This window comes from Propithecus coquereli, unplaced genomic scaffold, assembly GCF_000956105.1.
Source record: "Propithecus coquereli isolate 6110/MARCELLA unplaced genomic scaffold, Pcoq_1.0 Scaffold158, whole genome shotgun sequence".
In the NCBI taxonomy this organism is placed as follows: Eukaryota; Metazoa; Chordata; class Mammalia; order Primates; family Indriidae; genus Propithecus; species Propithecus coquereli.
In genome coordinates, this window is record NW_012140302.1 from 1024500 (window position 1) to 1037162 (window position 12663).

General features: G+C 44.8%; 1 protein-coding gene across 1 annotated transcript in view; it reads left to right on the top strand.

Annotated features, from left to right (window-relative positions):
• The window catches only part of XPO5 (exportin 5), a 44534-nt gene extending 32541 nt beyond the window's left edge, over nucleotides 1-11993 (top strand). The window contains exons 21-32 of the mRNA XM_012640872.1: nucleotides 1753-1853; nucleotides 3569-3665; nucleotides 4720-4856; nucleotides 6058-6155; nucleotides 6739-6785; nucleotides 7219-7316; nucleotides 7985-8047; nucleotides 8847-8929; nucleotides 9408-9515; nucleotides 9653-9790; nucleotides 10001-10165; nucleotides 10309-11993. Coding sequence (XP_012496326.1) covers nucleotides 1753-1853; nucleotides 3569-3665; nucleotides 4720-4856; nucleotides 6058-6155; nucleotides 6739-6785; nucleotides 7219-7316; nucleotides 7985-8047; nucleotides 8847-8929; nucleotides 9408-9515; nucleotides 9653-9790; nucleotides 10001-10165; nucleotides 10309-10446 — 1273 coding nt within the window. The 3' untranslated portion in view covers nucleotides 10447-11993. The remainder of the gene's footprint in view (nucleotides 1-1752; nucleotides 1854-3568; nucleotides 3666-4719; nucleotides 4857-6057; nucleotides 6156-6738; nucleotides 6786-7218; nucleotides 7317-7984; nucleotides 8048-8846; nucleotides 8930-9407; nucleotides 9516-9652; nucleotides 9791-10000; nucleotides 10166-10308) is intronic.
• Nucleotides 11994-12663: the final 670 nt, after the last annotated feature.

Here is a 12663-nt window from a genome sequence, read left to right on the forward strand (position 1 = left end):
GTTTCGAACTCCTGAGCTCAAACAATCTGCCCGCCTCGGCCTCCCAGAGAGCTAGGATTACAGGCATGAGCCACCGCGCCCGGCCGTCATTGTTATATCTTAAAATATTAGCAGTAATTCCTTAATATCATCAAATATCCAATCAGTGTTCAAATATCCTCAAAATATTTTACTTTTGTTTGACTCAGGATTAAAACAAGATTTATACATAGTATTTGATTGAGGTGTCTCTTAAGTCTATAAACTTATAAATTATAGGTGTCTCTTAAGTCTATAAACTTATAAATTATAAATTCCCTGCCCTCTTTTCACTTTATTTGTTGAAAAACCTGAGTTTGTACTTGTATAGTTTCCCCTGGTTAAATTTTACTTATTGCATCTCTATAGTATTGCTTGATGTAGTCTACTTTCCTTTATATGTCTCATAAGTAAATAATCAGGTCTGGAGGACAGGGTGGCAATCTGCAGCCCAAGGACCAAATCCCCAGGCCTCCATGTTTTGTAAGTAAATTTTTCTTGGAACACACCATGCCTATTCATTTGCTTGTTGTCTATAGCTGCTATTGACCTTCAGTGGCAGATTTAGTAGTCAAGGTCAGAGACATTATGGCTGGTCAAGCTTAAAATATTTACTGTACAACCCCTGGTCTAGAAAATTGATCCAATACCAGTTCAATTTTTTAGCTGAAATCCTTCATAAGTGATGCTGGTTCAACACAATAGTAAAAGTACCTAGAAAGACTCCCAGGTGCGTGTGATAGATTGATTTATGACAGAAGTAATACAATTTAGCGAGGAAAAGATAAGCTATTCAATGCATGGTGCAAGGACAGTTGGCTTTCTGTGGGGAAAAACATTTAGATTCCTACCTGTCACCACACACAAAAATAAAAACCCAAAAAGTAAAACTTCTAGACCATATTTACAGCATTAGGCTAGTGAATGACTTCTTAAATAAGACACAAAAAGAACAAACCATGGAGATTTAAATATAATCTAAAAGGATCTATTCAGTCTGCAGTCTTAAATATTTAACCTTGCTAGTGTCTGTTAGCTACTGTCTGTTTTAAAAAGAAACATAGGTAGTTATGCACTCACTCTGGCTATCAGTTGTTCAACAGAGCCATTGCTGTGAGCAGGAGTGAGTGCTGTGGACAGCAGGTAGATCAGGTCTACAGCCCCTTGCCCTTAGGCAGACAAAGCCTGTAACAGCTCAGGTAAGTCATTTTGGTGGGAAGCAGGCAGGCATGTTGAGAATTATGTTCCTTCAGAGGGCTAAAACAGCTGTTGCAAGGTCCATGCCCTTGGAATGGAGACAAAATGTTTTAAAATGAGGCATGTTACCACCTGCTCTGCGTCCCTACCTGTGAGTCCACAGTGTCACTAACATTTCATCCTATATCACTTGTAGTCAGAAAACTCCTGTACGTGCCAAAGCATTATCTCAGGTCTAAAGAATTTTGCTGTCTAGCTGCAGGCCCTGATAGTGTCCTACTATTGCAGGATTTATTTCTTGTGTTGATTCATCTTAGGCGTTATATGCTATATATCTATACTTCATAGCCTCAAGTCTGTTCCTTTCTCCAGGGAACATTTCAGATATTTATACCTTCTTTTCTTTCCCTTGTTGGGAGTAGTGTCGATGGGCAGATCTGTGTGGAAGTGTAGTATCACTGAATTACAAGGTGAAACCCACTCTTCGCTTCTGCAACAGACTAGGAGAAGTTCACATATCATCCTTGTCTCTTTCAGAACCCACAATAGTTTATACGCACCAGAAATGCTAACCAAAATGGCAGAGCCTTTCACGAAAGCTCTGGATATGCTTGAAGCAGAAAAATCTGCTATATTAGGTAAGACATCTAACCCTTTCTTCCCTAAGTTCACCTTATGTCTAATGGGCTGCTTGAGCAGCTTCAGTGTACCTTGTGCCTCCTCACCATCTAGCACTACCTTGACCACCTCTTTGTTGAAAAATGCATTTGTGGAGTTACTACAGGCTCTACAGGAGCAAGTGTGCATACCTTATTACCTTAGCATATAAAGAAGGTGTTCAGAGGCAGTTTCTTCCCCCTTCCCACACCCCGTTAACCTCTCCCTCAGTTTAGGTAGCAGGTTGCAGTGGGTGTTAGAGCCATTAGATTATAAATACTTCATGGCTTTTTACCTGAAGGATACTGGTATACTTATCTGCCTTTTTTAAATCATTCAATTTCATGCCATGTTTCCTAATTGTTACCTTGATTAGAATGCTGCTTTAACTCATTTCCCATTGGAAAGAAGCATGAAAATAACTATGCAGTCATAATTGTGATATTTGCTATGAAGGAAGGTGGCAGGGCTCTGTGAGAATGTTTATTGGAAGACCTAACCCAGCCTTGGAGAGAAGTCAGAAGCTTGCCTCCCAATGAAGACTAGAAGAATGAGTAGGAACTAGCCAGGCTGGGGAGCAAGAAGAGATGCTGGACATTCTGGACAGACAGAATGGCAGGTACAGGATCATGAGGCAGGCAGGAAAGAGCTTATGGTATGTCCAAGAAATAAAGAGGGGCGACTCATGTGGCTGGAACACAGACAGCCAGGCTGGGAGTGTGGTTAGAAGTTAGAGCTAGAGACATCAGAGTTGTCTAACCTGTGCCCCGAAGCTCCAGGCTGGCTCACCATCACAGTCCCCACAGTGTCTCTATTCCCAGCCATAACCCCTGCCTGGGCCTGGCTATGGCCAAGGAATCCAATGAGCATTCCTCAGCTGTGAAGTTAACCAAAGGACAGGTGTTAATCTGCCTTTCTAGCAAATGTCTGTCTGTTTCAGCCTAGATGGTCCTGGATCTTTTCCTTTGGCGCTATCCATGTAAGGTCTGTGTTGCAGACACCCGTAAGAATAGAACTTAACTTCTAGGATGTGTTTTGCCATTAATATAAAAAGTAAATGTGGCTTCACGACACACCTCATTCCATTATTCAGGTTAAGCCAGGAACTTTTGCTATAGAAATAAGTGGCCAACCAGACATATTAGAATGGATAAACAGTTCCCTCTGGTAGCTTCTGACTGTAAGACTTGGAATATAAAACCTCTAATTATACTTAACGGTATAGATATTTTAAGGCAGTTGTTAATACTGAGGTAAGTGGGTTTTATTTTATCTGCTATACATCTGGGGTTTTTATGTAAGATTTTGTGTGAAAAAGAGGTTTACATGACTTAAGTTGGGAAAGGTCATCCCCAGAGCTTTATAGAGAGATCCTTTTAATTGTCACTGTTTGTTTTAGTACCTGTCCTGTCCTTTCTGGAAAAACCCAGGCAAAAGTTGGAGTACTCAGGTTCAGTCCGAAGTCCTGCATTTCTAAGTAGCTTTCAGTTTTCCCTACTGAGAGAGTGTAACAAGTCACCTTTAGGAAAGCCGTTAGAGCCTCCAACTGGTAGAAGACGTGACCAGTCGTTTTGCAATTAAAGCACATGCACATGTACACACCTCTGACCCCAAACCATGTCTGCTCTAGAATATTGGCTACTTGAGACTCCTGACAGTGGCACAGCATGTTCCTGACTCACGTTTTTCTCTGTAGGATTACCTCAGCCTCTCTTGGAACTCAATGATGCTCCTGTCTACAAAACAGTCTTGGAAAGAATGCAGCGTTTCTTTTCCACCCTCTATGAAAACTGGTAAGGAACCAACACTGCCTCTCCATATTTCCTTTGTAGATATGGACTGTATAGGAATGGCCATGGGTTGGACTTTCGATCTAGAAATCTAGCATACTGGTAAGGTGAGGCAAGAATTTGACAGGAAACGAATGATTCTAGTGTCAAATCAAAATGAACAGCCTGCTTTCCTGCATTTGCTTCTTTATAATTGTCTGTGAGCCTCACAGTCCTACCCATGACTTGATGTTCATGCCCAACTTGTCTGTTTCTAGTGCATAAAACGATGAGACCCAAGTAGAAGATGAGTGATAGGGATGCATTTGCTCAGACTCCTTACTGCTTGCAGCCTACTTCTCATGGGATTGTGGGAGGCGCTGGCCAGGATTTTGTCTTCAGGTCGTGGTTGTGGGAAGGGGAGTAACTGGCCCTAGTGTACAACACCCAGGGCTTTGGCCTCACTAACCCAGCGCTCTGATCAGCCAAATTAATGAGATCCTCCATCGTTGAGTCCACATTACATAAAAATGAAAGCTACTTTGATCTTGGCTACCAACATCTATCTTTAAAGAGATGCTGTATTTGCTATCAAGAAGTTTTGGGCCAGGCTCAGTGGCTCACGCCTGTAATCCTACCATTTTGGGAGGCCAAGGTGGAAGGATCACCTGAGGCCAGGAGTTCAAGACCAGCCTGAGCAAGAGCGAGACCCTATCTCCACAAAAAAATAGAAAAATTATCTGGGCATGGTAGTACATGCCTGTAGTCCCAGCTACTCAGGAGGCTGAGGCAGAAGGATGATGACACCACTGCACTCTAGTCCAGGCAACAGAGCAAGAGCTTGTCTCAAAAAAAAAAAAAAAAACCGAGTTATAGAGTGGGTGAGAAATATTTTATCTTATTTTCAGTTTTGATAAAAGATTAAGTCCACATCTTAAAAGTTTTCTTAAGGAGTAAATACAATTGCTTTTCTAGCTGAAAAATCTTATCGTAGACTAGAAATGGAATTCTCGGAGTAGTCAGGGCTGGCAATAACAAATGTTGGATGATGTTACCAATGATTTTTTTTCCCTTACAGTTTTCATATCCTAGGGAAGGCAGGCCCTTCCATGCAGCAAGACTTCTATACCGTGGAGGACCTTGCTACCCAGCTGCTCAGCTCAGCCTTCATCAACTTGAACAATATTCCTGACTACCGACTCAGACCCATGCTTCATATCCTTTCAGAAGCCCCTAGATGGCCGAGTGTAGTGGTGTGTGCCCATAATCCCAGCTTCCCAGGAGACTGAAGTGGAAGGATCACTTGAGCCCAAGAGTTTGAGACCAGCCTAGGCAATGCAGCGAGGCCTCATCTCATATTTTATTTTTTGGTTGACAATGTTTGGCTGAAAAAAATTTTTTTTGAGACAGGGTCTCTCTCTGCCCCCCAGGCTAGAGTGCTGTGTCATCATCATAACACAGAGCAACCTCAAACTCCTGGGCTCAAGTGATCCTTCTACCTCAGCCTAACAAGTAGCTTAGGACTACAGGCGCACGCCACCACGCTAATTTTTCTATTTTTTGTAGAGACGGGGTCTTGCTCTTTTGAGGCTGGTCTCGAACTCCTGGCTTCAAGTGATCTTCCCACCTCAGCCTCCCAAAGTGCTAGGGTTACGGGGGTGAGCCACTGTGAGCCACTGTGCCCAGCCAAACAATTTTTAATTAAAAAAAAGAATCCCTAGATAACCCAAAAGGTCACAAAACTTGAGATAGGAATAGTTCCCAGAAACCAGAGGGAGGCAGACCTGCAAGGAAGAGATGGAATTATGTATCTAAGTGAGTGATAATCTCATTAAAAAGGTAGGAAGATTGAAATAAATAGCAAGAAAAACACGAAGACAGTCCAGAGGGGGCTTAAAAGCTCTTTCTACTTTTGTAAGTTTTTCCTTAGGGGTAAATCTTTACCTTCCTACTTCTTGGAAATACGAAAGATAAGGCTTTTATCCCTTTTCTATATTTTATCAGGTGCTTCCTTTTAGAAGAAGTACTTTTATACTTCATTCTCATTTTGACCCTTTCTTAAGGTTTTTGTGGGTCTCTTTCTTCCCTGAAGTTATAAGGAGAATGCTGAAGGCGAGTTTATTATAAGGGTGTCCTCCTTCCTATTTTTTTTCCTCCCTACTTTTGAGGCAAGCCAGTGACTGTCAATGTGCAGCCTAGTAGAAAGGACAGTTAAACTAAAAATGTAATGGAATTGGGGATCGATGTGGCTTAGGATTTTAGGAAAAGAACTGGAAGATTTTTCCCTATTAACACAGGATGTTCTTGGCCTCTTGCAAGTCTTTTAGGGTTGACTCTGCCCAGGGGTGCAACCACACCACCTGGCAGCTGAGGGGTATGTGCTCATGTGCTAAAACTACTTAACTTGCCGCAGCACGGGTCTTCGTGAAGCCTCTGGTGCTCTTCTGTCCCCCAGAGCACTATGAAGCCCTGGTATCTCCCATCCTTGGACCTCTTTTCACCTACCTCCACGTGGTAAGAGATAGGTCAGGAAAGGGGAATGAAGAGTACTCTTGGGGTGGGGGGCTTTTTTGAGCCTTGCCAGCCAGGAGCTCCTGGAAGTATTTTCTCCTAGCCCTGTTAGGCTGGCTGCTCTGGGCTCCCACTCCAGCAGACTGTCATTGCTGCAGTGGATTTGAGCAGCCCCCAAAGAACTAAACTGATTTGATTGCCACGAAGCACCTTCAGATGCAGATTCTGCTTCTAACCTCTGTTGGCTGAGGACAAGTGATCAGGGGAATGCTTCCCCTGGGTCTGCTTCCTTGATTCTGGAATTAAGCAGAGGGACCAACTGGACAGAGAACAGATGTGTCTAGATACCCAGGAATTCTAAAAATGAGATTAATCCTTTCCAAGCAAAGGTGTTTGATATGCTGCCCTCATCATGGATGGGGGAGAGGTTATAGAAACCATATCTGGCTTTTAGACTGTGTGGAGTCTACTGAGGCTATCACTGTTACCTGGAATGATCCTTGGCTAATCATGAAGTAGACCTTAGATGTCCTGTGTTCCAATCTTCTCTCCAACTTTAGTATTTATTTCCTTTGTGTTTTCACAGAGGCTTTCCCAGAAATGGCAAGTCATCAACCAGAGGAGCCAGCTGTGGTAAGAAATATCCTCTCCTTGGTGCACGAGCTGGTAGCAGGCCTGGGGTGGGGAAGGGAAGGAAGCAGGGATTCTGTTGTCCCAAGACTTAGAATGGCAGTGGGTTATAGTCATTCTCAGCCTAGGTGGCAGATGGCTCGTTTGGACAGGCTGTGACCAGTAGGCAGACTCTGAGATCAAGCCTTCGTAGGGGTACCATTACCTTATCTCAGGATTTTGAGATCCAACCGGACAACTTTGACTCTATCCAACTGGACAGAGTCACTAGTTATAATGTCCTTCAGTGAGTCATTGCTGTCTATTCCCAACTTTTGCATGGAACGTAGACCCAGAGGAGAAGAAAGTTGGCACAGGGGGTCTGGTTAGGGTCACTGCTTTCCTTGTCCTTCCCTTTCTGCACTCCCATGGAACTTGGTCCCCTCGTGTTCTGCAGTGGAGAAGATGAGACTGCAGATGAAAATCCAGAGTCTCAAGAAATGCTGGAAGAACAACTGGTGAGGATGTTAACCCGAGAAGTCATGGACCTAATCAGTAAGTGGCTTGTGGGAACCAGGGGTAGTATAGAAGAATGTTCCTGGTAAAAGAGCTGGTCACTCAGCCAACCCCATGAAGGTTAGATTGATGCAGAGACTCATGTTTGCAACAATACTGACAGATTGGTAAGAAATAACTAGGCGGAAGCTAGGTAATCTTTCAGTCAACCTAAGGACATTTTATGGATTGTGAGTTTTTACCAAGACCAGAACATGAAGAAATGGTCTAAAATAGCAGGAGGAATTTACATTCATGTTGGGAATAACTTCCTAGTTTTGTCAAAATAGGGAAAATTTAAATTCGTGGACATGGAGGTGGTTAATTTTCTTTTCAGTTTTTGCAAATGTTAAAGGAAATGGTACTTGGTCATTTCATTTGTTTGAGACCCAAAGTAGACCAGGGATGTATCAGGCATCCACTCTACTCACTTACTCTTAGAGAATTCTGTAATTTCTTTTGAGTTAATTGTACTTGAAGAAGGACCAAAACACAGTTTGGTCAAGGTCATCAAAATGCCTCTATTTCTATTAGTGAAGCATATTTTTATGCCATATTTTTATGCTCCTCACCTGGCCAGAGATGGTTTAGGATTAGTCTGCCTGAGGTGGCTGTCGTGGTAGTATATAACCCTTCCTTTGCCCAGTAACCCTGGTTTCTTGCTTTAGCGGTTTGCTGTGTTTCAAAGAAAGGTGCTGACCACAGTACTGCTCCCCCTGCAGATGGAGATGGTAAGTGAGCCTGTTGCCTGTCCCCTGGAGGTCTGCCCTTAGGCTCCTAAATACTGTTCCTTCTGAACCAGGTCAGTTCCTATAGAAACTGTTTGCCCAGTAGTCTGGTGTGGATGAGATGCCCTCCATCTAGCTCTTACCTATGCTGGCTCTCTTGCTGTGTTCCTCCATCATACTCCTACCTCAGAGCCTTTGCACTTGCTGTTTCCTCTGTCTGTAATGATTCTCTCCCAGCTATTATACACACGTCCTATTCCCATGCTTCACTGGGGTCTCTGCTTAGATGTCACCTCCTACAAGAGGTCTTCCATGACCAACTTATCAAAAATAGCAACTCCAGCTACTCTCTATATATTCTTCCTCTGCTTTATTTTTCTTCATAGCACTTATCACTTTCTGACACTATGTTTTATTTATGTATTCATTACCTACTTCCCACTTAGAATGTCAGCTCCCATCAGGGAATGGGCTTATATTCCCAGTAACTGAATCAGTGCCTGCTACAGTGGGTACTCACCTATTTGTTCAGTGGTGAAAGAGCCTCTGCATTTGCAACTTTTTAAGTTACTGCCCAGCAGCTCCCTTGTTTCCCACACGTGGGGCTAGATGCACCTCTAGAAGATCTGCCATGGGCATGGGCTTTACATCCTTTGTGTGGGGGGAGAATGTCCTAGTACTATTCAGGCATCAGCCAGCCAGGGATATTCCACTTTGCTTTGCTCTTTAGACTTGTGTCAGAGTAGGATATTCTTCTCCGTTCTGAAAGGATGGAGTTTAACGTTCTGCTCTCTGCTTACAGATGACGAGATGATGGCCACAGAGGTAACCCCCTCAGCCATGGCAGAGCTCACAGATCTGGGCAAATGTCTGATGAAGCATGAGGTGGGTGGAGAGGGCAAGCGATGCCTTTTCTCCTTGCCCAGCTGGGGAACCAGCTTCCACTTTTCTCACTCTAGGATATCATAAAAAGAGTTTTGTAATACTCCTTTATATAGGTTCCTGGTTCCTAAAGCCCCCAGAAAAAAAACAGGGGAAAGGAGCAAGGCCTTGGTGTCTCCCATGGCAGCGTGAGCACAGCTCTCAGAGAACACACGGGCACACTGATGCAAATCCCCGGTGTTTAGCACCTGCCCGAGGCCTGAGCTTTGTCTCTGTTCTACACATAGATTTCTCTTATATATCGTTTTCTTCTTTTTGACTTCCTGATAAACAAAAACAGAAAGTAAACTCACTTCTTTTCAGTAGCTGCTTTTATCATTTTCCTGCTTACCTATTATAACTCCAGCCCCTTATGTGTAAGAATAGTTAGAGAAAATTATGTTTGTTTTCCCATTGTAATCCTTCATCCTTTCCTGTTCAGGATGTTTGCACAGCGCTATTAATTACAGCCTTCAATTCCTTGGCCTGGAAGGATACTCTGTCCTGTCAGAGGACAACCACACAGCTCTGCTGGCCTCTCCTCAAACAAGTATGGTTATTCACCCCTTCTCCCCACCCCTCATGGAAGGTTTGGGTCATGCAGATTAACTGAGTCATTTGGAAGAATTGGGTTGCTGGGGCCTTCAGAGAGGCCCCCTGTGGCCCTGAACACAGTTGTCTCCCCAGGTGCTGTCAGGGACACTGCTCGCAGATGCTGTTACGTGGCTTTTCACCAGTGTGCTGAAAGGCTTACAGACGCACGGGCAGCACGATGGGTGCATGGCTTCTCTGGTCCACCTGGCCTTCCAGATATATGAGGCACTGGTGAGTGAGGACAGAAGGGGGGCAGGATGGCTGCGGCTTTATTGCGCACCGCCTGCTCCCAGTCTCTTGGGCCTTATCCTAGATGTAGGCATCTGCCCAATTTGCTAGGGGTGCCCCTGAGAGGTGGGTGGGGTGTGGCAGGGAATAGGGAGAGTGAAGAGGGTAACAGTTTCCAAACCTACATCAACTAAGTGTATCCTCACTTATCAGCGCCCTAGGTACCTGGAGATAAGAGCTATTATGGAGCAAATTCCTGAAATACAGAAAGACTCTCTGGACCAGTTTGACTGCAAGCTTTTGAACCCCTCCCTGCAGAAAGTGGCTGACAAGCGCCGGAAGGACCAATTCAAACGCCTCATTGCTGGTTGCATTGGGGTAGGTCAAGCACTTTCATTAGTTCTCCTAACCCCGTTTGGGCAAACCAGAAACCAACTGTAGTTATAGAGCATTATGGTGGAATGATCTTTAACGCACTACTCAAGGTCCCGCATTAGTTCTTTCTCATTTGTTTTCTACAGAAACCCTTGGGAGAGCAGTTCCGAAAAGAAGTTCACATTAAGAATCTTCCGTCACTTTTCAAAAAAACAAAGCCAATGCTGGAGACAGAGGTGCTAGACAACGACGGGGGCAGCCTGGCCACCATCTTTGAACCCTGAATCAAGCTTTTGGGCATCCTTCCTTGGCCTTTATTGTCATCTCTTCTTCCCCTCCGTAGCTAATCTCTAGGGCCTTCTCACACTGCCACCTCACTTCCCACCATTGTCAGCCTGGAGAGATCCAGGTCTGGAGCCGGAGAGAGTGGGCCTGTGCAGGGCCAGAAGTAATTATACTGAAGTATCAAGAGAGGGAGTCAGGGCTTACATCATTCTGTCTACACGTCCCAGGTAGTTCCTAGTCTACTTGGAGTTTCGGCTTTTCCAAAAAAAGCTAGAGCAGAGCAGCCCTTCTCCCCGAGCCCTCCCACCTCCATGCAGCCACACACCTGTGCAGAATGGTAACTAGGGGCACTGTGCCCACCACTGCAACTAGCTGGGCTTGCAGCAAGGTCTCAGCCTTCACTTCCTTGTGCCAGACTTTATCCTGAACCACTGCAAATCTCACTGACCCCCCCTTGCTGCAGAGCTGGCAGAGAACCATCCCCACTCCCAAGGGGCATGTCTGGTTTGGGTACTAAGTGCTGAAGTAAATTTGGCCAGTTCCCTCAACTTTGTTTTGGGCAAGAATCTGGGCACCTGATGGGCCCCATGGTACAGTCTACTGCTAAACTCTGGGCACGGTATCAAGTGTAGAACCTCCAGGGACCAGGGCTGGGCAGTCTTTAGTGCTAACATCCCCCTTAGAGCTCACACATCTTATCCTTCCATTAAAGACCCCTCAATCTGATTTGCCCCACCTTGGGGTGCACTCAGGCACAAGAGCCACAGTACCCTATCTAGTGTCATATGACAGCATTGTCATCAAAAAATAATCCAGACCAGCTCGGCTGTGTCTGTGACAAGTAGCTAGCAAAGCCACTGGTCTCTTCCTAGGACTATCTGAGTCCAGGTGCCTTCCAAAATCTCATGGGCCCTGGTTACTTTGCTCAAGGGCCATTTCCAAAAAAGAAAATATGCTTTCCTATCATAACCTGTACTGAGTCCATTCTAGAGGTCACTGGAAGGCCCTGTAAGCAGAGAGGACATGGATAAAGGGACCTACCCCTGAGATCATTACTGGTGGCCACAGACAGGATGAATCCATATGGAGACCACAGAGTATATGTCCATGTACTCTGCACAGACACATCTGTCATCCTTCTGATCCACTGACAGGAGGGTTTCAGTGAGAGCCAGAGTGGACCGAAGCTATAACTTAGCTGGTGCCGGGTAAGGCTCGAAGGAAGCGAAGCTGGGGAAGCACATCTTAGGAGTCTCATGTTGCAGCTCTGCTACCCAGACTTGCCCCTGCTCTCTTCCTCTGTGGTGCTTGGGGTTTCTGTAGATTGTGAAAGCGATCTCAAAGAGTGTTTCCCTCCAAACTTGATAGCTGCCTACTCTTCTCTCTGGTTGGGGCTGTGGAGGGTGTAGTTATATTTATTGTGTTGTAATATTTTTAACATCCTGTGACTTCATGCTAGATATTTTCTATTGTTTATAGAAACTTTTTGTAGAAACATTAACTCTAAAGCACATCTGCATGTCAGTAAAAATCTCAATTTCATACACAAAGGATGCCATCTGCCTTTTTCAAATCAGTCTTGAAAGCAGGAACATACTCAAGAGTTATTTCCTCAAGAGCATCCTAAGGGGACTAGACAGGAAGAACTGTGACGGATGGACCTCATCTGTCAAGCTCTCTGAAATAGTATGCCAGTTAGATTTCTGTGCCTGACCGCATAGACTAGGTAGCGCATCCATTCTCACTGTCTTGCATATGTGGCTGCTGGGCCTGATTTCCATGGACTGTCCAAAGGGAATTGCTGCTGTTCTTTGCAAAGCTGTCAATAGCAACATGAACTTCCCTGGTAATCCAGGAGACAGGCAAAGTGGCACATTCACTCTGGCTCCTTAAGGTTTTGCTGTGTCCCCAGAAACCACCACAATTTGAGATTCCTGAGGAGGTTTTTTAGTTTGGCCCTAACCTGCAGTAACATCTGAGCCCATGTTGTTTGTTTTGAGGCAGGGTCTCACTCCCTCACCTGCCCAGGCTACAGTGCAGTGGTGTCATCATAGCTCACTGCAACTGTGAACTCCTGGGCTCAAGTGATCCTCCTGCCTCAGACTCCCTAGTAGCTGGGACTGTAAGTGTGCACCACCATGCCCAGCTAATTTTTTACTTTTATAGAGACAGTGTCTTGCTCTTGCTCAGGCTTGTCTCAATCTCCTGGCCTCAAG